Source organism: Cygnus olor, chromosome 14, assembly GCF_009769625.2.
Source record: "Cygnus olor isolate bCygOlo1 chromosome 14, bCygOlo1.pri.v2, whole genome shotgun sequence".
Taxonomy (NCBI): domain Eukaryota; kingdom Metazoa; phylum Chordata; class Aves; order Anseriformes; family Anatidae; genus Cygnus; species Cygnus olor.
In genome coordinates, this window is record NC_049182.1 from 19,673,855 (window position 1) to 19,699,577 (window position 25,723).

General features: G+C 38.3%; 1 protein-coding gene across 6 annotated transcripts; it reads left to right on the forward strand.

The window, feature by feature from the left end:
• The first annotated feature begins 481 nt into the window (after nucleotides 1-481).
• Nucleotides 482-23,734, forward strand: FBXO38 (F-box protein 38). 6 transcript variants are annotated; one of them, XM_040573374.1, is made up of 22 exons: nucleotides 482-630; nucleotides 3,357-3,498; nucleotides 4,379-4,512; nucleotides 5,620-5,783; nucleotides 6,207-6,372; nucleotides 6,767-6,904; nucleotides 7,207-7,344; nucleotides 7,764-7,857; nucleotides 8,283-8,413; nucleotides 8,734-8,904; nucleotides 9,819-9,961; nucleotides 10,795-11,017; nucleotides 11,719-11,838; nucleotides 12,942-13,121; nucleotides 14,931-15,650; nucleotides 18,338-18,438; nucleotides 19,164-19,266; nucleotides 20,334-20,500; nucleotides 21,131-21,276; nucleotides 22,023-22,126; nucleotides 22,360-22,473; nucleotides 23,094-23,734. In XM_040573374.1, the coding sequence occupies exons 2-22, from the start codon at nucleotides 3,371-3,373 to the stop codon at nucleotides 23,270-23,272; spliced, it is 3,564 nt and encodes a 1,187-aa protein (XP_040429308.1). In that variant the 5' UTR covers nucleotides 482-630; nucleotides 3,357-3,370; the 3' UTR covers nucleotides 23,273-23,734. The 6 variants fall into 6 exon arrangements, with proteins under 6 accessions (XP_040429308.1, XP_040429309.1, XP_040429307.1 ...); XM_040573375.1 differs by lacking the exon at nucleotides 482-630 and adding an exon at nucleotides 922-1,142; XM_040573373.1 differs by lacking the exon at nucleotides 482-630 and adding an exon at nucleotides 2,638-3,048.
• Nucleotides 23,735-25,723: the final 1,989 nt, after the last annotated feature.

The following is a 25,723-nucleotide window of genomic DNA, read 5'->3' on the forward strand; positions in this document are numbered from 1 at the left end:
TAGTGAGCCTTCCTCATCACCGCTGGTTGACCTCTCGTCTCAGACTCATAAGCTTCTCAGCTTCTGCTTAAACTGCAGATTCGGTTTCAGTTGGTTCTTGAAATGTATCTCCTGTTTTCTATCAGGAACCGTTTTTCCTGAGGAATCCCAGAATTTCCTGCCTCAGTTTCTTTGCACAATAGGTAGCGGAAGATATAGTACGTGTCCCTTACCTGTCTTATTTACTAAAATTCTTTTGGCTTCCTTTCACATGCCCATTAGCCTGTCTTATCTACTAAAATTCTTTCAGCCTCCTCTCACTACTACACATCTTTGTTCGCTATTGTCACATCAGCTCTCTTTAACAAATCTTTCAGGGTTCCCTTCGTTCCGTTTCTTTTCAAAATATGCAGCGTGCATCCCCATAACCCAGCGGGCTGCCAGCCAGCGGCGAGCCGGGCCACACCCAAAATGGCGGTGGCAGCGCTCCGCCTCCCCTTTGCCGCCACACCAAGATGGCGGCGGGGCGGGCCGGTGCCGGGAGCGGCCCCGGAAGCTTGGTGGCGCTGGCGGAAGGGGACGCGCAGCGAGCGCCGGCGGGGCTCGGCCCTCCCGCCGCGGCCACCATAACAGGGCGGCGCTGAGGGGCAGGTGAGGGGCGGCGGGGCGCGGAGGGGCCGCCCGGGGGCGCGGTGGGGCCCTCCCGGCTCTCCCGGCTGCAGGCGGCTGGGTCCGGGTCCGGGTCCGGGTCTGGGTCCGGCCTGGCGCCGCTGTCCCTAGGCCTGCGGCCTGACAGGGCCTGAGGGGAGCGCGGCCTGGAGAGGTGCAAAATCAGCCCCAAATCAACCCAAAATCAGCCCTTCGCCCCGGGGAAGCGTCACTCTGAGCTCGGCTCTCCGGGTCGGAGCCGCTCGTCCCTCAGCTCGGGGCTGGGGGAGCTGTGCCTTGCCCCCCGGCTCTGCCGTGCCCCCCGGCCGCTGGGCAGGCCCCGTCGGTGCGGAGTGGGGGGCGCTGGGCGAGGGGTGGGCGGCAAGGCGATGTGCCGGTGCGGTGGTCCTCACGATGTGAGCTGAGGAGGATAAAAATCGTCCGACTGCTTCGTTACGTGTTGCTTTATTTTTGAAAATGGGGTCAACTTGCCAGTGGAGAATGAAATGGTAAAGGTGCGCCTGTCAGGCCGGAGCAGAGCCCAGAGGAACGTGTGTGTTCAGCAAATACTGTCGTGTAGGTGTTCTTTTTCACCTGTACTTCTACGGAAGAGCCAAGCTACCGTCCAAACTCAGGGCTAGTCATGTTAGCTGCCTTTAAATCTTACAGGATGCTTCTAGAGTTTTCCCCTTCATGCTGTTCTGCTTGTTAATATCTTTCTCTTCTCTTACCTTTGATCACAGTTCTTCAGTCTTTCTCTCTGCTGTACTTTAAACACCTCTCTACTCCCTTATGTGTCTGTATTCATCTAGGTTTATGTTGTATCTAGTTCTATTCAAATGAAGTGATTAGGTGACATTTGCTTGGAATCCATGTAATACTTGTTTTCATTAGAATCCAATATCAAAAGTAGTTCAACTTTGTGGATTTGAACTACATTACAGTACAATATTATTAACATCTCAAACTCTTCCCATGTGCACCAAAAAGAAATGTAGCATATGTACTGACAGCAAATTTAGAGTCTTTAGTTTTGGCTGGAGAAGCCCTAGCCAATTCACAGGGGTAGAAATATGTTTCATGCTACTCACTAGCAGAAGGTGCCAATTAAGTTCTTTTAATATTGCCATTTAAAATGAAATGAATTATGACAACATAGAGTTGTTAAAGTGCATACAAAAATGTGTGAAAGCACATGCTTTTCAATAATTAGATTGCAGGGAAGCCGTTAATATTTCAGATTTTTTGTCAGCGTATAAATTATTTATGTTGGAGAATGCAGTCATTTTTCATGTCTGTGAAATGTTTTGTTTTTATGCTCAGGTGCCACTTATGTGCAATGTGAAGCAAATGCTATGGTGTATTTGCATCACAGTGAATGCTTTAACAGAAACATCCCTTAAGTTTTCCAAAATCTGTCTTTTTTAAAATTTGTTTTCCCTCACCCATTGGATTTTGGTATTCAACCTGTTAGACAGGTTTATTGAGTTAATGGTGCTTTACCCTACTTAGCAGAAAGCATTCCTCAGCTAAATAGCAGTAGTAAAGACATTTCTCTTGCCACTCATCTACATAAGATGTTAACTCAGTTATTCTGATATTAACATTGAGTTCATGTTATTTCAGCTACGTGTTTGTTACTTCCTACAATAAATTTGTATGCTTTTAAATAAAACCTTTTATTCATATTTCAGTCTTTGTATGCCAGTATATGTGCTGTGGGACAGTATACACACAAACACCTTAATTCAGTAAAGGGAAGGGGGACAGAAATCCTGCACATTGCTGCTGAGGCAAGGTCTTTCAGTTTTTCTGGGACTTTGATCTTTAAAACTAAGCAACCTGAATATTTTATGTAGTGTTCTAACCTTTAAGAAGAGCTGGTTTGAGGACTTCTGATAGTCCTTTGTTTTTTCCAAGAAAGATCAGTGGGTGCCTGGCGTTTCTAAAAGGAAAATTGTTTGTTTTCTGCTAGACAGAGGCCTTGTGCTGTTTCACCGGAAGATATCTAGTCGGTATTCGGTAATCTCTCTGTGATTTGTCTTGAAGTAGTATGTGGATGGTATCTCTGAAGACACCATCACGCAGAGGAATTGATCTCTGGTTAAATCCATGATGATTTTTCTCTTGATCTGCTTGCCTTAGCTCAAAGGGACTTCCTGGTTTCTTAGAATCATAGAATGTCCCAAGTTGGAAGGGACCGACGAGGATCATCAAGCCCTACTCCTGGCTCCATGCAGGACCACCCAAAAATCAAACCATATGTCTGAGAGTGTTGTTCAAACATCTCTTGAACACTGGCGGGCTTCGTGCTATGATCTGGGGATCCTATTACAGTGCCTGAGCACCCTCTCAGTGAAGAACCTTTTCCTGACATCTAACCTTGACCTCCCGTGATGAAGCTTCATGCCATTCCTTCAGGTCAGCAGAAAGAAAAGAGATCAGCACCTTCCCTTCCACTCCCCCTCATGAGGAGGCTCTAAATCCAGGAAGTTACGACTGAGACCTCGTAATACCTGGCAAACTACAACTTGCTCGAAGAATTTTTCAATTTCTTAGTTAACTCTGTTCAGCTGTACTGGAGTTTGTCTTTATTTGCAGATTTTGCTTTTTGCTTTTTTTTTTTTTTTTGAGAAACTAAGCTTAATCTGGTCTGTCCTCTACTCTGTCCTTTTTCTCTTTCAGTTGCACTGAATTTGCATAACATTGTGAACATTTCCTTTCTTTAGAAATCATTGCAAATATGGGTCCCAGGCGGAAAAATGTGAAACCATGCTCAGTGAACAGAGAAGGCTCTGAGTCTACTACAGCTGATGAGCCAAAAGACTACATGAACCAGCTCTCTCATGAAGTGCTTTGCCACATATTTAGGTGAGCAGCTTATTGGAAGTCAATTTATTATTATTATAGCATTTTCTATTTTGTTTTCCGATCTCACCTGCATTGATGCATGTGTAACATACTATTCAGAAAGTGTAGAGGTACCATGTGTGAACTACTGGATAAAAACTGGGTAAGGAGGGGGGAGAATTGGTCTTTCAGTTCCAGAATTCATTTGGACACTTTAAAAATTAACTTGCGAATGTCATGAATAGTAGAATGACGAAGAACTAAAAAAAAAAAAAAAAAAAAAAAAGTAATTTAATTTTGTTCACAATTGTGTGATGACATATTGATTTCAGTCCAGAAATGCATATCAGCTTTGTAATACCTGAGATACATATTTTGAAATTGTTGTGCCTGTTTTGTAGTAGATGCAGAAGGGAACTTGGATGAATGTTATCTCTCCTACACCACAATCATCCTCCAGGATGTTTACCCGTACCGATTACATTCAAAACATAGTGACTTACTGACAAGTTCTTTAAAAACAGTAGCTCCCCCAAAATATTTTCCAACTGAGCATGCTAGTATGTAGTAGAAAATGAAAATACCTTTAATTAAACTGTGGGGAAAAAAATGTGGCAAATGGTTTGGTTAGCAGCATTTATTAGAGAACTAAAGCATCTCTCCATTTTAATATTGTGTTTGTACCTTAAATACCTGATATTCAGCGTGAAAAACTGGTGGTTCCTTCTCTGTAGCCAGATTTCACGCTATTAGAGTACTGTCTGAAAATTCTATTTGAATTAATATTAGGCATTCAAAATGTACGAATTTATGTACTTATGCTTGGGATGTTTTTTAGTTTGGAAAAGCCGAAGGAATCCACATTTGATAAATCAGAGGGGTGTTTTTTCCTCTCCCAAAGGTACCTTCCCTTGCAGGATATCATGTGCATGGAATGCCTGTCCCGGAAGCTGAAGGAAGCAGTCACTCTTTATCTGCGAGTAGTGAAGGTTGTGGATTTATGTGCAGGCCGTTGGTGGGAATACATGCCCACTGGTGAGTAATGCACTCACTCAAGAACTGCATTAAAGTAGTATTGAGCAAAACTGGCTGTTATTTCTACTGACATACACGAGGTGAATTTTCAGAAGCAGGAAGAGGAGTTAGAAATTTAATTCCTTTTGACTTTTTGTGATGTTTGGATGTCTTCCTTGAGTATGTGGTTTGGAAAATTAATCTGTGTCTGTATATATACGTGTGTGTGTGTGTTGGATATTTCTGTAGCAGAAATGGGGAATCTTGTAGCAATCTGTAAATACAATCTGTGTTTGTCTGATTATTGTAAGGGGGTTAATCCAAGAAGAGCCTGTTTACATGCAGGCAGGAAAAAGTACAGTGGAATGAGAGAGCAACTCATCTGCCACCAGTTAACAATGTAAGAATAAATAAGTTTTGATATCACACCTCAAGCCATCTTCAGAACAATAGATAAATTTGGCAACCTAGGTCAAGTCTGTGCATTTTAGGGTTTCTCTTAAGGTTTGTTGGGGGAGAGAGCTAAAGTAAATGTATTCTGAAAGTTAGAAGATCTGTGAAGTTAGATTTATTAGGACTGGTATTATGTAGATGGTTAGACCTAACCGAAGACAGATGTAAATACAGTCTTTAAATACTGTCTTAAATTTACTCATTTAAAATCCTTCATATCTGTTGTGTTATGTTAAAATAAAATAATCTTTTTCTTTAAGAAACTGTCTCATTTCATTGGGAATTGTGAGTTCCGGTGAATAGTGACACAGATAACTGATCTAGCTAGGTGTTTTTGAGCCATGTAGTTGATAAATGGAATTCCGAAAAGATAGAGACACAAAGTCTGTCTGCAGATTTGCTCTATCTGAAATCAAAGAAAGTATAGTTAACTCTGTAGCCATGCAGCTACTTTAAAGGAAACATATAGTGAGCCTGCAAAATTCAAGGCAGAAGAGTATGTAGGTCATAATTTATAGAATCTGGAAGCGGAAGACAAGTTATTGCTTCACTGCACACATCTTTTGACATTGTAGAATTTGTACCACCATATAAAGAGGACAGCGTATTTGGCTTTCCCTTTACAGCTAGGTGTCTGCTGTTACACAAGTACCAAATCTGTTGTTGTTATCTCAGGTTTCACTGATTCCAGTTTCCTAACGCTGCTGAGGAAGATGCCAGACATTGAACAACTTTATGGTCTTCATCCCAGGTATCTTGAAAGACGCAGAGTCCGTGGCCATGAAGCTTTCAGCATTCCTGGAGTTCTAGAGGCTTTGCAGGCCTGTCCAAATCTGTTGGTGAGTGGCTAGATTCAAGAGAGAACTTCCTTCAACAGCTGAGATGATCTGTGTTAACAGAAGAAATGTGGCAGAGAATCATTGCCAGTATGTTTTCAGGGCTTTCTGTTCGGACCTGTTTTTTATATTCAGATCTGACTGTATTGTGCAGCGGTTAATTGTGACTATATTTGCAAATGTACAACTAGCTTGCAATCAAGTACTATTTTTAATTGCACCAGTGAGAATCACAGGTGATGTTAAGTCCAGCCATGAATTTAAACTCTTATCCCTCTGCTTTTAAAAAGATAAGTCTTGCTATAAATGTCCAGTAAAATGACACACTGCATTATATATCTCGTGTTACTGAGAAGTTTACTTGGCTAATAGGATATTGTTGCTTAAATTGGTGTAAGAGTGTTTGCTTTTCTTCTTTTTATCCAGGGTGTTGAAACCTCTCATTTAGAGCTGGTGGAAGCTATTTGGACATATATGCCACAAGTTCATATTTTAGGGAAGTTTCGTAATCGTAATGGTGCTTTTCCAATCCCTCCTGAGAACAAGCTGAAAATTCCTATAGGAGCTAAAATTCAGACTTTGCACTTAGTAGGTAAGTGTTTAGTGCTGAAGTAGTTGGCTTCCACGCAGGTGAATTTAAAGGCTTTGAAACTTTGTGAGATTGTCATTCTTTTTAAGAGGAAATTTTTTTGGAATGTGTCATTTTTGAAACACTAGTTGCAATATATGTGATAGCAGATCCAAAGGATAAATTCTTTAAAATAAATAAATAAATAAATAAATAAATAAAATGTTGACAAACGGAGGTGAACAGCTTGTGTTTAAAATCTTCACAGCTTTTATTACATGCCACATAGCAAAGAAAACATTCTGTTTTTAAAGCCAGAGTATTAATCTGAAGAAAATTACCCTAGAGTTTATACTTCAAGATGCATTGTGTAAAATGGTACCCTGTTTAAACTTTAATTTTGTTTATATGTTATTAGGGGTGAATGTCCCTGAGATTCCTTGTATCCCAATGCTGAGGCACCTTTATCTGAAGTGGGTGAGACTCACCAAACCACAGCCTTTTAAAGATTTCCTTTGTATCAGCTTACGCACTTTTGTAATGAGGAATTGTGCAGGTAAGAGCGGCTCATCTGTGGAGGGGATGTTTTAGCATGTAGCAAATCTAGTAATTTTGTTGAAACTACATAGGTACCAATTAACTGCAAATGGAAATCTTATTAGACAAGATTCTGAAGAGTTGTTTTATTTGCAGCGTTGGATAGAAATGGATCCCTCTCCTCTACATTATTAAATTACGTAGTTCTGTTGACTTCTTGATCTAGAAGGATTTATGTGGGCATGTTTGAATTCTTTAATGTGGTATGTTCAATTTTGTTAACCGAGCAACCTTTGGTCTATATTGGTCTGTTCTACACAGGACCCACAAATTCTTTGAAGTATGTTCCCCTAGTGACGGGCCTGGCTTCTGCCCGAAATTTGGAGCATTTAGAACTGGTTCGTGTTCCGTTTCTAGGAGGACTTATCCAGCATGTAGTAGAAGATAGCTGGAGATCAGGTATGGAACTTCTTTTATTTCATACTTTAATTAAATAGATAAAAATAAAAAATACTAGCAAATACAGGAGACATGAAGCTTAACTTTTTTATCTGTAGCATAGCCTTCCTTGATTGTTATTTTAAAGGTATCAGGTTTGGAACTATGGTTCTGGTATATTGCTCTGTATATAGTGCTCTGTATTGAATGCTGTTTAATCTTTTAACTGTAATTACTTCCAGACTGATACGTTAACCTTTCAATTGCATTTGTTGGTGAGTAGAATGGGCAGGATTGGAGGAGCATTGTTGCAAATATATCTTTAATCGATTTGTTAAAAAAATGTTTTGTTAATTCTCTTGTCAAGACAACACTGGTGGAAATGCGTAAGGCTTAAGGATGTTATCTATAACTGAAATGAAAGAATGTTCTTTTGTCAGGTGGTTTTAGGAATTTGCACACTATAGTTCTGGGAGCTTGCAAGAATGCACTTGAAGTGGATCTTGGCTACCTCATCATAACTGCTGCACGAAGGTATAGTCCTTCAGATCTTTCTTCTCCCCCTTCTTTTTTGAAAATAAGATCTAGGTAATAAAATTCAAGAACACAAGGAAGCAGAGCAACCTTCAAAAGTTTAAGGAATGAGTATTTGTGAATGTCATGTGACAGGAGTATTCTGTGGCTAAAATAACTGGAGTTCTTTCTGCTTCTGAGTCACTTTGTGTCTTAAGCCTTGTTCTTGGACTTGTATATGAAAAGCATCATGCCGTTAGTCTCTCAACTCTGATATTGCTATGTAACTGCAAAATACTGCTGTAAAGATACAAATACCCTCTTATTTCTGCTATTTTTGAAATAATATTTCCATTCTGATACCAGAGGGCATCTTCTTGAGTGGTTTCTTTGGTAATTGTGTTTTGGCATGCCTTTTAATATGAACAATTCTTGGTTGCATTCAGGTTGCATGAAGTGCGGATCCAGCCTTCCTTGACCAAAGATGGTGTTTTTTCTGCTTTGAAGATGGCTGAACTGGAATTTCCACAGTTTGAAACTCTTCATCTAGGATATGTTGATGAGTTTTTACTACAGTGTATGACATTTTTTATATACATAATTATTTGACAAATGCAAGAATTAAATGATGTCTTGTTGATGTCTTTTCAGTCATTTTCTAGGAGTGATTAAAAAAATTTTAATGTACCCTTGGTGAGGCTGCTGATCTCATACAGCAAAATGTTTTTTTCACTTCCTGAAGTACTTATTGAAATTAGGAAAGCGTCAGTTTTATTGAACTGAAGTAATAAGCTTGATCCATTTGCAAATTGGACTAAAATAGGGAATTAGGAAATCATGCTATGAAAGGCAATTTTCTGAAGTTTGCTACTGTATTTTCTGCTGTTTTTTCCATAGGTAAAATGACAAATGGGGACTTGGTGAAGTATGGCTTGGCTGATGTGGTTGAAAATCCAGGAATTATTACAGATATTGGCATGAAAGCTGTAAATGAGGTTTTTTCTTGCATCAAGTATCTGGTCATTTACAACTGCCCACATCTACATAACCCAAATAATTGGATCACAGGTATGGCATGCTTTTTAAAATTTCAGCAATACTATATGTGAGCTATTCATCCTGAAACTTAACTTTTAAAACATAAAATCCTCTTAGTGGAAAAGCATAATTAGATATTACAAGGAAAGGCTGAGGTGTTGAAATGTACTTGCAAAAGATGTTTAATGTCCTTTGACCGCATGCATACTTTGTATATAGAAATTTCATATACAAATGTAAACACATCTATTTGCACTGATAGGCGAGGAAGAAATCAGTATTATTTCTTTTTAATTAGTATTTTAAATATAAAATGCATCGTAAAATTGGCAGCATGTCCAATTTTTGATATGTGTATTTTACGTATGTGTATTTTTATTTTAATACCTCTTGAATGCACATCCTTTCAGGTCTGGTGGTGAGAAGATAGTCAAAACTTTGGCCCCCTGGATTTTATTTTCCTGAGAGCTGGTAAAAGTACTAGAGAGACAGAGACAAACAGAATGGGGTTCTTGTCATATGGACGCTGACATGTTATGAAATAGAGCTGAAAGTACAAATTTATTTTTGTGCAGTCATTGGATAACCATAAGATGATAAAATGACTTGTGACATTACTCATAGGAACTGTACAGAGGAAAACCCAATGTTACAAACTAAGACATCCACAGAATTAATTTGTTTTGCTCTTTACAATTTGGAGGTTGGTAGAATATGGAAAACCCATAGAGTGATATTAAAACAGATTTTTTTTTTCCTCATACCGCTGCTTATTCTATTTTTTCATAAATACAATTAATGATGAATGGTTTGGAACCATAATGATGCTGGTAATAGTCAAAGCTGGGGATACCAAAGCTGCCTACTCTCAAATCTGGAATGAGTATAAAAATGAAAAACTGAAATAGCAGTTCTTAAAGAAATGCATCTCTTCTTTTCTGCAGATCATTCAAGATGGACCCGACTGGTTGACCTCACCCTAGTGCGATGCCACGCAATAAAGCTAGATTCTTTTAGTCAGTTCATTGAGTTATTGCCAAGCTTAGAATTCATTTCTTTGGACCAGATGTTCCGTGAACCTCCTAAGGTGTGTATTTCAATGACTGCTTTTTATTTCTGCCTACTCAGTTGAAATACAGTGAACTCTAGCTGTTACATATGCTTTTAAGTTGTAATACATTAAATAGCTTGGTAAATAAATTACTTAGGTTGCAGTTGCTATTATCATGTTTTGTTAGGGAGAGTGATGCTTCTTTTGAAGATAGAGCAGTGATATTTATGATGTGAGTGACCAGGAAACGTGACCCATGTTGATTCCGTGTTCTGTTGAGACCTCTGCTGCTTCTTCATTTTGTTGATTTTTATTTTTTTCACACTGAAGGATCCCTCTAAAATGGTGAGGGCATTTTTATGATATTGTAGTGGGTGAAATGGGGGCATTGTTCCCCTACTGGAGTGCTTTCAAAGCTTGGGAATTTCATTTTTTAATGTTCTTTCTCTCATACTGTAACACAAATCTTTGTAACATCTGTTGTAACATAATGAAAACTGCTTTCTTTGATCATAAATTCTATCTTGAGGCTACTGCATTCCAGGAAGACTATATAATCTGCTATTTGTATTGATGTAATATGATCTCATAGCATATAATTCAATAAAGTAAGATTATATGCCTTATGGAGTTCCCTTTCATTAGGAGTTTAACAGAGGAGTGAAAGTTTTCTGGGTTGCCAAACTTAAGACACTTCTGCAATGTGTAGCATAAGCAAATATTAGGAACAGTTTCCCAGTTCTTCATATGCATGTTGGTCTCCTATCTTGGGTGCTACTGACCGAATGCCTTTTCTTTTGGTATTAGAATATGTTATGGGGATAATGTATCGCTGTTTTCAAATCTTTATAGTTGCTCTTTGCTTTCAGGGTTGTGCTCGTGTGGGCCTAAGTGCAGGTACAGGAATTGGTGTCTCATCTGCCCTGGTCAGCAATCAGAACTCCAACAATGACAATGACAACAACAATAACCACCAGAATAACAACAATCCCAACATCCACCACAACAATCACCAGCACCCAAACGACCAAAATGAGGAGAATGAGCTGCGGCAAGATGGGCAAGCTGAAGAGCAGCAGATTGCAGCTGAAGGTAATCTGAGATAATCTGAGATCTTGGTTAACCTTTGGGGGAAGTAAAGGTATTTGCATGGCCATTTACCTAGAGTCCCATGTAAATGAGAGAAGATACTGGTATATGTTGAAAACTCATTACCCTTACGGTTCCTGGTATGTAGCTTCTTTAATCTTTTTAACCTTTTCTGGGAGCTGTCTGCATATTTCTGACACTTTTTTGATAAAAGCTATCTTTCTATTGTATCAAATAGCTGACTTGTGGCAGTACAGATGTTAACAATGTGAAACTTCAGTGTGATGCTCATCCGTGGATGTGTGAAGTGTTTTCTAGGCTCTGCTGGTCAGGGCTGGGACAATGTCACAGTGTCAGTGTATTTTTCAGCTTTCCCAGCAAGGGCGGAAATCATTTGAGGGAATGAATATGTAAATCCTGTTTGTACTGCTCACTGCAGTGGAACAAGGCTTTTTGAAGAGCGGAAAATTTGGAAGAAGTAAATCCCCAAAATTAGGCTGGTGCCTTAGTTAAGGAAAATATGTAAAACAAGTCTTTACGGGGCTTCAGTGTGCAACCTTGAGACTCCTTGAAGGAATCAAAGCAGCTGTTATTTAGTTCTTGGTGGCTCTTTGACTCTCCATGGGTGCCAGTTGGATTCTACTTATGCTTATGGGCTCTGTTCCTTTTATTTCCTTGTGTTGACCTCATGTCAATCTTTTCAGCATTAAATGAGATGGAGGAGGTGGCACCAGAGGAAGGCGTGGCTGCGGGGCAGGGCCACAACAGTGTCCCTGCTCACAGTCAGGCTGTCGTTCCTATGGAGGTCGATGAAGAGCAAGCAGGTAATTTTTTGGTTTTGGAAAGAAACTACCTTTTGATATCCCCTTCTTGAGGGGTTAAATTCTTCAGTATAAGCCTGTTTTTGAATGGTTTTCTTCAGCTGGGATGTCTGATATATTGGAAATAAAGATGCTAGCACAGCTTCCTGCTGTGAATAAATTTATTCTATTTTAAAGTCTCTTTTGCATTCCCCAGTTTTCTTCTGCCTATGTAGTAAAAGATCTGGATATTAAAGCTTTATTTATGCGCTGACTATAATCAAAGGCTCAGAAGGCCTGAGTAAGCTTGTGCTGTTCTGATACTGGTGTACTGGCCTCACTTCTTTCACTGCAGTGCATGGAGTCTCTTTTTGCATTTTTTAAGCCAGAACAACTTGCTCCAGTATTCATTTAATTTTTGTTAGTGACATCTGTAAGGCAGTCTTGATTTCTTTTATAGCCACCATTTGCTGGACAACATAATTGCCTACTAAATATGCCAACACCATGAAGTAGCATACAGGTATGCTGGATCTGTTTGCGTTTTCAAGATAGCTCCTGAGAAAGGTTATTTAACTTCATATTCTTGTTCATTTATTGTATTAGTCACAGGTAGATGCGTCATTGTGATTGGGTAATTATTTTAGTTAGTAGGCAAGAGAGGTAACTAACAATGCACATTTGTACTCCAGGTTGATAATTCATGCTTTTCCTTTCCACCTCTACTGGTGGGATTAGAAGGGTAACTGCAGATGTTCTGGCCTACATTTCTGTCCTTGTGGTGGAAGTTTCAGGAACTGATTGTAATACATAGTGCAGTTACTCTTAACGATTGTGGAAGAACCTTCGAACTATTCTGAAGCAGAGAAACTTTACGGTGAAAACCTCTATTTTGTCTTGCGTTGTGAACCTTCCAAACTTTCCTTTCCAAACTAGAATGTCTAGTGCTGAAATGCAGTGATTTGCTCTTCCCATATCTGGATTTTAATAAAGGAGACACGGAAAGGGTGGATAAGTTGAACCAAATTCATCTTGTCACTTTTTCAAGCGATTCTGAAAGTTCTTTGGCCCTTTAATCTATGTTTCACTTATTTTTATGTGAACTGTTGCCATTCTTCTTCTTTCAGGACCAAGTGGCATTCAGCCTGTTGTAAAAGCAGCACCTATTACTGTCCATGATTCAGACAGTGAGGATGAGGAAGAAAACATGGGAACTTCAAGAGCCTGCATCACTAACAACATTGCACAGAATTACTCAGATGGAGAGGAGAAAAACAGAGATCCAGTGGAAATTAGAGAACCTTCAGGTGTGGAACAGTTGGATGAGGGCTGGGCACTGTTGAGCAAAATTTACTCTTTAAGATTCAGTTCTTTGGGCCTGTTTGGTTCTACTCCGTTGTGTTCCATTTCATTCTATTCTTTATGGTTCAGTTCAATTTACAGTTTTGTAAAAGGCATGTTTGTTTGCTGCCGCCTCTTTTCGTTGTTGTTATCAATCTAGAATGAAGATGCAGGGACACCTCTCTCTGAGCTCTGATCACATAGTTGCTATACAGAGACAGATCAAAAATAATGGTGCTGCGCTACTCTGCAGGCAGAAGAAACCTTCTGCTCTTCTGTATTTGCAAGTGCGCATAATTTATCATGTCTCTGAAGCCAAATTTGCAGCTAGTTGTCTTTATGATTCATCTGCCAAAGCATTACTGCTGATAGAAAAAGTGACGGTTGTAGCCATCTTCTAGTTCTTACAGGTCCTGTGGGAGTGTCCCGGAGGGGACACTTTAAAGGCTACTTTACTTTGGGGACTTTGGAAGTTAGAAAGAATTCTCGGGGTGATGTTCAGTACTCTGTCTTCACTACCTCTGAACAGTGCTCAAGTTTACTGTGTGTGTGTGTGTGTATACATATATATATATTTATTAGTAGTATAAATATTATTATGACTCCTTCGGAGTCAGAGGCCTAGAGCTTTGTAGTAGAATGACAACTATAGAGTTACTGAGTTGTTGTCTCTTGTAGAGTTTACAGCTATTAGCTGCGCATCTGTGGTGCTAAGTCTGAGTTCTCTGTCTGATGCCGTATGACGTACTGCTTTCCAGCAAAACAGATGACTTACTTTTCTAAGTGGTTTCATATGCATGTAAGAGAGGAGGAAGTCAAAGTCAAATTATAAGTAATTGACAGGGTGCATATGGTCTTAAGCCTTGGGCAGTATTTAGCTAAGCAATTAGCATAAAAGTCCTGCATTGTGAATGACTGAGATACGTACTGGTCTAGTATTGATTTCATTTCTGCAAAGCCTGAGGCAAATTAAGGCAGCAATGAAACAAGTATCTTCTTATAACCAACATACTCTCTGCCCATCATCCCCACTGTCATTTTAGTACATTTCAATGAGGCTGTAGGGTGCTGTGCTTACAGCATAGATGTCAGTTCTGTTTTGGGGCTCGAAATAACCCACAATAGTGACAAGCTGCTTTTGGAGACAATTGAAATGAACTTTTGTAGAGCCAATAATGGTTTTGGGGGCTTGGTTTAATGTAATTAGCTGAAAAAGTTAAGATAGTAGACGTCTAAGTTCCAATTGTGATTTCTGTTCACTATGGATTTTTGTTCATCTGCAAACTGAGACTAGTACCTAGCAACATCGTGTTTCATACCCGGAAGGGGAGCTAAGAATTGCTGTTGAAAACATAAACTTTAGTCACATCTATGTTGCTATCTAATTCTTCAGATTTATTCTTCATACTTAAGAAAGCATAAGCCTAGTATTATCACTGTGTTTTGTTAATATTTTTGGGCTTTGGCCTTTTTAACCAATTAAGTGATTTGTCAAAATGTTAGCGTTTCTGGCAAATATGTCTATTTACTGACAAACATACCAGCATACTACTATAAAAATAGCTGCAAGACTTTATAGAGATTCAGCAACTGCTAGAACTGCTATTAATTCCCATAACATCAGAAGGAGTTGTGAATAGCAGAATGGTTCTGTCAAGATTCGTCATTATCCTCTAGGCTACCTTCTGTTTTAAGTAGTCTAACAGAGTAGCACTCTCAATATATTTGAAATGTGTATTGGGTTGTCTCACTGTTCTCTCATGCTTTACTTACAGTGAGCGGTAAAGGCAAGACACCACTGCGGAAGAGATGCAGTGCCAGCCAAGTGGGCCAGGCAAAGCAGTTCCATGCCGAGGAAAGCAGCTGTGAGAAAGGTTGTCAAGTAACAAGTGAGCAGATTAAAGCTGACATGAAAGCAGCAAGTGACATGCCTGAAAGGAACAAAAGCAAGGATTCTTACCCAGGTTGCAGTAATGCAACGGGATCAACAGGAACATCCAACTCCTGCAGTGCTGTTTCTCCTAGCCCTGACTGTGCACAGACGGCTGGTAGCCACTCTGCTGGCACCAGCCCAGCAGCTGCAGATGAATCCAGGCAATGTGTCTGCTCGCCTAGTAAAAGTGAAGGTTCCAGTGAGAGAGAGACTGAGGAGAGCTCTGTTTGTTCCAGGTGTTCCTGCTACAAGCCACAGGACACACAGCGGAGGACTAGTGGGTGTTGTGATGGGGAATACCCATCCACGAGTGGAGCCTGTGGGAACGGACCAAACAGCACTGGGTCAGATTTTGCACTTAGGACTCTGCCAAACTGTGGGTCTCCAGGAGAGGCAAGTGATGAGAGGACTAGTGGGAGTGCCTGTGGGCCTGCCAGTGGGGAGGAGAGCATGGGCTCACAGCAAAGGAGCTGTGAGCTGGAGTATAAAGAAGAGTATCCTCGCCGACCACTAACAAGAGCTAGAAGCAAGCTGTCACATGTCCCTCTGGTGTCAGAGTCAGGTATGGCCTATATGCATATGTTCGTTTCTGAGTAAACTACTGCGCTGGCATGAGACAGTATTGAACAAGAGCAACACCCACAGGTAATACTGAAGTTAAACATGAAGTTTACTGATTAATAATATAAAACTGTGTTGTTGTCAGAGGGTCAGAATATTGATCTGGAATGTCTGACTTCACTGCCATAGCTAGGTAAAATAACAAATCTCTCTGTAAAAAATGCCAGTGACTTTTTTTCTCCATGCAAGTATTTCTGTATGTTATCCATACATACTAAACATTGTTTGATTTACTCATTTGAAAACCAAATGCAACTTCTTTTGACAGCATCTCTCTTCCTGTGAAGGCTGTCATTCATTGAAACATAAGACTGCCTCCCCCATTAAAATTCTCCCTTTAAAAGGAAGAAGACAGCAGGTACGCTCAGATCTTAGAAAGAAGGCAAAAGTTAATAACTAATACTTTATCAAGCAATAAAGAAAGCCGTGATTATGATTGAGCTATAATACTGCACAAGCTTGTGCACCTCCATATTGGACTTTACTTCCAGGTTTATTAAGGCATGATGATCAAATGTGTTGAAAATTGTCTTTTTATTAAGTAAGTTCACTTTTCACATCATCTAAACCATATGAACAAAACAATAAGATAAAATCCTGAGGGGCTGAAATGAAGCCAGAAATGTTGGGAGAGGAGAATAAATGCACGGGGTGAACTTGCTGTTTCTTCCAAATATGCTTGCTTGCCAAAATAATCATCTTAGTTTGGCATAGCACAGTTTGTAATTACCTCATATGTCCAGGATTCTTTCCTGAGAGTATCTGGCAAGTAAAATGAAATTTAAAAATTAAACATGTAGTTACAGAACTATATGTATTGGAGGTAGAAAGGATTGATGACAGATTCATACGTCTGTTAACATGGAATGATTCAACCACAGCATGTCCCAATATCTTTCCAATTCCCAAGTGTTAGCAAAACCTAAATCACCTAGGAAGTTGTTCCAAAGCTGAACGCATCTCAGCTTGAAGAAATGATCCTGTTTTTAAATTTAAAATGTCTGTTTTCTACCTTGTTCCATTACGACCAGATACTAATCTACAGAAATCAAAAGAAAATATTTCCTCCCTATCCTTGTCCATTACCAAAAATAACATTAAGTCAGTCAGATCTAATTATTACTTCATTGCAGAGTTGGAAATGTTTTTCCATAAATAGCCTAAAAATGTGCCTTAAATATCATTGCTTTCTATTATTCTGGCATAAATTAAACTGATTTTCAGCTTCTGTAACAAACCTATGTTTGATAGTAGAAATAGTTTTCTTTGTAATTATTTAAACAGTGGAACAAGCTGAATAATAAAGACAGTGAAATTTTTAAAAAAATTACCACTTACTAGCTGGCTAAAGGATGATGTGTAATTTTAATGTTTTCCTTAGTAAAAACGCAAGCCACAATTTTTCTTGTAGTAATTCTTTTTGTTTAGACTTCTTTTAATTTTCATTTGTAGTGAAGCAAGCTTTTCACATGTTACAAGCATGTTGTATTGAACCTTCTGTAAGGCCTTGGGCTATACCTTGCACAGTTCAACACAAAATTGGAAAGTTTTACCAATGTTATATGTAGGAAGTATTTCTCTAACTGTAGATAACTCTAGGAATTGTTAAAAACAAACAAACAAAACAAAAAACAATAACGACAAAACCAACCAAAACCAAACAAAATAACCCCAAACCAAAACATGGGAATGATCATTCATGGATATCAAGCTACTTAACATTGCATCTTTCAGTCTGTGGATTCCGTAAAGGATTAGCCTGAATTTTGCAGCTCATTGGTGGAATTTGATGTCCTATAGGAAAAGAGAATTTTGAATGTTAATAGTAATATAGATTGGAGTAGTTAATATTTTGTCTGTAAAATTTTGCACTTTTATCTTGATTATGAATTGTTGTAAAGATGCCATCTGTTTAAACAAAAAAAAAGTTAAAGGAAGCTTCATTTTAGTAAAATAATTTATATTTTTGATCTGTCAATCACAGAAAATTAATTCTAGGGTATACTTTTTGTCTTGATGTAGGAAGTAAGGTTTGTCATCTATTACCGTTTTTTTCAGTTTTATGTTTTAAAATCGAACAGGAATTTGATATCATAGATGCAGGTAACGGAGTAAGAAGCAGCTTGGGAACCTCTAAGTATTTTATACCTGGGCATTGTTTGCAATATCAGGAAAAAGTTGGTGACAGTTATATGGAACAGATTTTCAAGTAGTTTGGGAATATTTCTACTATTTAAAGCTTTGAAGTTATTTTGGTTCTTGCATTCATTAAGAACATTGTTTGCTGCAGAGAACGAAGTGTAACCTAACAACTCATTATCTGTTCTTTTCTTGGCTCTTCATCTCTGATTTTGGACCAGTAAGTTCAGCATTCCTGTGTTCTCATCTATGAACAGCACTTCCTCCCCTCAGGTTATTATTCTTCATGAATGATTCAGAGCAACAAACCTGAACATGTTTTTTGGTGCAAGGAAAAGATATGTAGTTGTTTGCAGGACAGACAGGTATTTTGATCTAGTTCTGTAAGAAATAGGTGTACTAAATGACACTTTCAGCTAGGAATTGCCTCTATGGATGTTCTCCTAAAATGCAAACAGAGAAAAACTTTTTCTGGTGCTCTGTTTTCAGAGGTGGCCAAGCCAAAGCCACGGCAAACCACAAAGCGGAAAAGGACAGCTGACAAGTCCACAAGCACAAGTGACCCAGTTATTGAGGATGATCATGTTCAAGTAAGGTCTTTTCCTCACCTGGTACAGGTTTATCAGCTGGCTATGCTCATAAACAATGATACGGTAACACAAGCTTGTCATCTTTGTAGGGCCAGATGATGTTGCTGCTCTCTTTTGTCCTGTCTGTACAGAGGAAAATTCTGTTAGGTGCAATGATTCTCTGACAGGCTTGTGAAGAGCAAAGTACAAGCTAAAGCTAAAACTGAAGTTTGTCAGATGCTCATAGTTATAGTGCTGCATGAAGCCCTGCCTTCCCGTACTGTTCTTGATGTGCAGGGGGAAATTTTATTCTTTGTCATTTATTTTTGAAATGACAGCATAGGCTACTGCTGTTAAAGGAAACATGGGATATGTAATTACCTCTGGATATACCAGCTCAGCCGTTACGTTGCAGGCTGGAAGTTTTCTTAGTGTGTGAATAACTGATAGATGTTACTTAGATTTTTCTGATAGAAATTGTGCTTTCTGATATGACTTCTATTTAATCTTGGGAAGTTGTTCTTTTGCATTTTGTGATGCGCTGATCAGCAGGAAGACTTTTTTTCTTAGTGCCAGTAGGAGCTTAGTCATCTCAAATGTCTGTTGTGTACAGAAGCTGCATTATGTTTATTAGTATCCAGTCAGTATCCTTCTGTATCTGGGAGTATCCTTTACAATTCAGCTTATTTTATTTTCTTTATTTTTTCCCTGTTATAGTTTTTTTAATTATTTTTTATTTTCACCAGGTCCTGACTTTGAAATCCAAAAACCTTGTTGGAATCACCTTGACCAATTGTGGAATAACGGATTTGGTACTGAAAGACTGCCCCAAAATGATGTTCATACATGGTATGTAGCTAATGCTATGCCTGCCTCCTCCATCTGGGCTTATTAGAAGTTCCTGAAGGAATTAAAGTTACTCCATTGCTTGTTTTATATTTATCATCTGCTTTGCTACAAGTCAAACTGATGCTGAGAATTACTGCTTCTCAGTTTGATTGTCCCTTTCCTTCTAAGCTGTAACATATTTAATGAAGATTAATATCAGAAAATCAACAGTTGAAATTATGTGACATCTATGAAGATAGAGATGTTTATTGAAGAGAGATAAAACAACAATTGAGAACTGATGAAATGAGTTCTAGAACACTTCATTTTTTCTCTTATTTCTTCCTGCTTCCCTAGACTACTTAGCTGACACGATATTATCTTCCTTCCTGACAAGATAAGAGTCTATTTTCAATTATGGTATTTAAGATACATTAGATTCACGTTCTGGGTTGTATGACTAGTCCTGTATTGAAGCATTGGGTCATTTAATGTTTCCTTCAACATCTACACTAAACAACGTGTTCTCTTCTGAAATGAGGTATCTCTAATTATCAGAGAATGAAGGAATTATTTTTTTAATTTATTTCGGAATATTTCTCTAAACATGCATTATTCTTTAACTAAATTTTGATGACACGAGCGTGATTACTGGAAAGGAAATAGCTTTCCTTTACATTGTGTGGCTTTGTGGTACTCTATATTTGATTTGGTTTTGAAGTCACTGATTTTCAATTGTGGAGATACACAGATAGTTTCAAGTTTTGTTTTTTGTTTCTTAAAGAAACAAAGGGAGAAAAAGGTTATTGTTACATTAAATTTGTCATGGCCTTTTAAAAGGACTCATGTAATAGGTTCACAAATTAAAAGTTTGATCATGATGGGGATAAAATAAACAGCTGCTATATTTCTTCAGTGTACTTAAGTTGCTAGCTATCCAAACTACTTCATTAATTTTTATTTACATTACTTGTTTACCTTCTTTCAAATCAGCCTGCTTAGAAAATCTCTGAACTTCTAAGGTCTTTTCAGTAGTATATTTCTTTTGTTTTCTTTTGATTCTTTTAATTTTGTTTGCTTATTTATAGCTACAAGGTGCCGTGTGTTGAAACACTTAAAAGTAGAAAATGCACCAGTTGTCAATCGGTTTGACTACGCCCAGTGCAAGAAGTTAAACATGGATCAGGTTCTGGATCAGATTCTCAGGATGCCTCCGGAAAGAAACCGGATCATTTATCTTCGTCCAATGCAGCAGGTATGCAGCCAACTTTGTTGTATCATGAGCAGTGATGAAGTTCTACCTGTATCCTTTCACCTCTCTTGGCTTCATATTTTCTTCAATTAATGCAAGAAATGTAGATGGTACAATAACTTGTTTATTAAAACTGTATCCCATCAAAGCTTTTATTGTAGATTCCAGAACTTGGGTGATACTGTATTTTAAGACTATCTCCATTTGTCATTGCATTAGAAGATAATATAAAAAAACATAACGCATAGGTATCTGTAATCTTTTACTGATACATCAGCAGTTAATCTTTTGACTGCTGCTGAAAGCTGCATCCTCTTTGGGTGCTAAACAGCGTTGCAAAACAGTTGTAGTACTGGGAGCCACCCTTTCTTCCCGCAGATTACTTGTAGGAGAAGTAAGCACTGACATTTACTTGTTGAGGTCATTTGACAAGTAAATAAGAGAACTTAATTCAGGTTCCAAAAATATTTTTTTGACTTTAGCACTCTCACTGGGACATTGTGTTATACTGCAGCGCTGCTTCTCTCATGCAAAGTAATGCATGTTTTCGGGTTGATTTGTCTGACCAACGAGGGAAGGCTGATTTTGTATAAAAAACAGCTTTTACACGTCTTTGTTTGCCTTCTTTCACAGGTTGACACATTGACTCTTGAGCAAAAGATATTTAGTGGCCCTTATCCATACCACATTTGCATAATTCATGAATTCAGTAACCCACCTAATGTCCGCAATAAGGTGCGCATTCGGAGCTGGATGGACACAATAGCAAATATTAACCAGTAAGTACTTGCCCCTCAGTAGCTCTACAGAAAAGATACTCAATCCTGATTCAGAGATACATTTAGCTGCAGACTTACAGTATTCTATTATCCAAGTAAGAAAAAAAAAGTTTGGCTAGTGAAGTTTGTGTTTTAGATGGTGTGATAATATAATTTCAGTATATAAAGATGTATCTAATGGAAAATGTAGATTAGATAAATGTGGTCATACGAAAAATACTGTAGGATTGTTCAGTTCTATTCCATACGGCAGTAAAGCAATTGAATGTTGGAGCAATCAGGATGGTTGAGGAATATCTTCAAATCAGAAAACAAGTTTTTTTAATTAAAAAAGGGAAAAGACCGGTTTGCTCCAAGTAGTAATGGTAGTTTCTGGGGAAGATGATGTGCAGTCAATTTCAGTTCCTTGCTGAGGAGCAAGAATTCCCAGCAGCAGGGACTTGTACACAGTGGCTGTTACCCAGGTACTTCAAGTCAGTGTTTCTGTTATTCAGATTTTCCACTGCAATGATTAAAAGGACAAATACATTTTTGAAGTTTTGTTTATTTTAACTGCTTTCCTCATTTATACAATACATATTCTCTGTGGTTACTCTCAAAGGTGGAAGGTCTTACGGGAGAGTTTCTATGGATTCAGGCTTATTAAAGTAACGGTTATGTGATAGGATTTCCCATTTGGTTCTTCCTCCTCCCCACTTCACATTTCCTAGCACTACTGGCTGTAATCTTTTCATCCTTCTCTCTAGAGAGCTTATTAAATATGAGTTCTTCCCTGAAGCAACACGAACTGATGAAGACTTGAAAAAATACACTAAGTATCCTTGGGGACGAGATATTTACACTTTAGAAGGTGCGTGTTTATAAAGACCTGAAAGCTGATGCTCTATCTCTTGCTAAGATAAGTAACTTTGAGTGCATCACATTATAAGAGACAGGAATAATAACTCTTGTGAGGGAAGTGGAGAACCTTTGACAGAGAGTGGAGGAATTGAAGTGAGGAGGTCCATTTTTATTTGATGAAGGCTGCTGATGCTGCAGGTGTGCCGCTGTCCTCCTCCTGTTCTCATCCTCTCTCTCTTCTAGGCATTGTGGATGGCGCCCCTTACTCCATGATTACTGACTTCCCATGGTTGAGATCACTGAGGACAGCAGAGCCAAATAGCTATGCCAGATATGACTTTGAGGATGATGAGAGAAGTGAGTAGTCTTTTTTGATGTGTTCAAAGAACTTTAATTTGTTGCTTGGTCTAAAGCCGACAATGCGCGTTCCTTTATTTTCTATTCTTTCACTACTTTACTAGGATAATCTTGGAATGTCCTTCATTAGAGGTATTTTTAACTGATGTGGTTTTATATATACTTACCTAGATTCAGTTCTAAGAGATGAAGTTCAAGAGGATGAAGACGACACCTTTTTTGGCTATACCTTTTTCTGATTTTTTTTAAACTGATTCATAGATTCAATGACTATAGTTCAATATTATCAAAAAATTGTGCATGTTTGATTAAAAGGAGTAGTTAGTTTAAACACAATGTTAAAGACAAAAAAAAAATAAAAGGCTGCTGCTTCATCCTTAATTGCTCTGGTTTGTAAAACATCTAAGTGATCACTGAAACAGGTAACCTAAAACCATGTCAGATAAGTCTCAGGAGTAAGGTTCTGGGATTCCTTTTGCCCACAGACATAGGGACTTAGAGTATATTAAATAAGTATTGGAGCTATTGTGAAATTTAAATATGGGGAGGGAAAGGCAGGACAAGTCCGTGAATTCCTTTGTAAGAAAGGAATAGTTTTTATTCTTCTGTACCTTCCACAGCTACTATTTATGCACCCCGGAGGAAAGGACAGTTGTCTGCAGACATCTGTATGGAAACAATAGGAGAAGAGATCTCTGAACTGCGTCAGATGAAAAAAGGAGTATTCCAGCGTGTGGTGGCTATCTTCATCCACTACTGCGATGTCAACGGTGAACCAGTAGAGGATGATTACATCTGAGTGGATCCCCCACCTAACCTGTCATCTCTTCCTAAGTTCTGATTGGCACTGCCAGCCGAGAAAGCAGGTGGATTCTTTCTGAATGCAGAGCATTTTCTTGAAACACATACTTTGCAGTTGCTCTCACTCTGTTTGGGAAAGAGTATGTAGTAAATGTATAATGAAAAGTAAAAATTGTATACTAAGGTTTGTACATAGAGTAAACGAAAGAAAAACTTCCTAATGCTGAGACTTTATTTCATATGTTTATACAATTTAATTTAAATTCCATTTTAATGAAGGCCAATAATTAGGAACAGGGAAGAATATTTGAATTCTTCAGCCCATGCAATTCACAGAAGTATTTTTTTTCTTACAATCAAAATCCCATTTGCTGTGTTCAAGAGAGTCAGAGTCTCTTTTAATCTGTGCCTTTTTCTTGAGCATTTAAGAGTCCAGTCTGAGTAAACCTGTTGAGCACAATCTTTGTGTCTTGTGTGCGTTTTTCAAAGGGAGAGTATTCTACAGTTGTTGCAAAGAAGGCCAGAAGCTGGAAAAAATAGCAAAGTCAGTGATTTGTGGTAGTTTCTAGGCTTCATAAAAACATTTTTGGGGAAGAAAAAACATTTGGCACCTTAAAAATATGTTCTAAAGCAGTTTATACCACTAGATTTCAATGTAATTGTTTGACTTTTGTAATATGAAAATTAAGTTACTAATTTGTTGCTTCCACTCTCTAACATAAATCTGCACGTACTAACTGGCTGAAAGCTGATTTTTGCTTTAAGACAGAAAAAGGTATGTGTAATTACTGACATGGCTACAACTATGAAAAGCACACGAGTCATCTGACTCAGTCAGCTTTCAGGCTGATTCATGTTCAGCTCATGAATGCAGATTTTTCCATACAGTCAGTAAATATTGCCATGCTTTGCCCTTGAATACTTGTTTTTATCGAGGTTAGAAAATGCCTCTCATTCCCACAGTATTAATAGGTGTTTTGTGTGGATGTCCAGAATTTGCTGCAAGTCCTCTATGCAGGTGTTGCTCGCTGTATATTCCACTGAAGTCCTTTTCATAGGGATTTGACGTGTTTAGGCAGATGTCAGCATTAACAAGCTGAAATTACTATATAGTATAGTATACTATGTTACTATATAGTATAGTATAAGAATCCCAGTTCTTCCCTAGACTGACAAATACTACTTTTTGTTGTTTTTTAATGACACGGTCATAGTGTAGCAAAACTCTACGCTTAATTTCAAATTAAAATTGATTATCTTACTGTCCATTAGTGACTAAACTGTGTGGATGCATCCACACTGCAGTTCCATAAATGTCATCTGTACAGTACAGAAACACACATGCTAGTGTTAAACCAGAGGCTTGTGTGCTTAGTGATGTGCCTTGTGGGAGCGGGAGACTTATTAAAAGGCTGATGTGCTGCTAAACAGTATCTGCACGCACAACACGGCTGTGAATGCACCTTTAGATGTACTGTATATCAGCTGTGGCCTGATCTGTCATTTATGCTTTTTAAAGTTGCAGAGTTACCAGCCTAACAAAATACAACTGTGGTAAAAGCTGTAGAGCAGATTAGTTCATACCATTATACACTTTTATACGTCGTTGTTAATGGTTTCACTTCTTTGAACATTGGCATGAATGCAACTAACAAGGTTTTCTCTGACATCTAGCTCTGTAGAATTAAAGAGGCAAAACCATTAAATGTAGCAAAGCCAGTGCTAATTTTTTGTGTCTGTCCCTGAGCAAGAAATTGTCTAGGTAACTAAAAATATATTAGTTAAGAGGAAGAAAATGGTGCATAATGGAAATATCAAGAGATTTGGTACAGTAGTGTTTTCTCACTTGTGCTCTGTCTGCTCTTTAATGGGGGTGGAGCGATAGGTGTCAGGTAACTGTGAATGCTGTTGAGATATTTGCTTTAATGCAGGATCAAAGTTAATGGTTTAGTTGTAACAAGTATATTTAACCACGGATAATTTAGTGATGATATTCAGTCAAAATGTAAGTGTGACCCTCTCTAGAAATGTTTCAAGTAATCTGAGTCATAGATTCAGTCATGTTTACCATTTTAATACAGCACGTACAGGAAAATGTTACTGCATTCTAGAGTATTGCACCAGATCTCCATCTGCTATCTCTAATTTTAGCCTTTTGAAGAAGTATTTATACAAATAATGTACTTATTTATATTCAATATTTCTTTCTGTAAGCAGTTGAAAATTGCAGTAGATTTAACCTCTTAAACATTACACTCATTTTACACAGAGTGGCAATGCAATGACTAAATTCCTTGTGTCCGTATCATGAGAACTGGGGGTGATGGAGATAGCTGAGATTGTATCTGGGATGTGGCCAAGGAACCTGCTCTTTTCACTAAGTTCAGCATCTGAAATTGAGGAAAGGAGTGAAGCAGATGAAAATTATTTTCCTGCTTGACCTTCATTA

Bases quoted from the DNA above. Each gene is read 5' to 3' on its own strand.
- FBXO38 (XM_040573373.1), top strand. From the start codon at position 3,024: ATGAAGCTTCATGCCATTCCTTCAG. The intron at 7,345-7,763 runs GTATGGAACTTC...TTCTTTTGTCAG, and splicing joins AGAAGATAGCTGGAGATCAG to GTGGTTTTAGGAATTTGCAC. The intron at 22,474-23,093 runs GTGAGTAGTCTT...TACCTTCCACAG, and splicing joins CTTTGAGGATGATGAGAGAA to CTACTATTTATGCACCCCGG.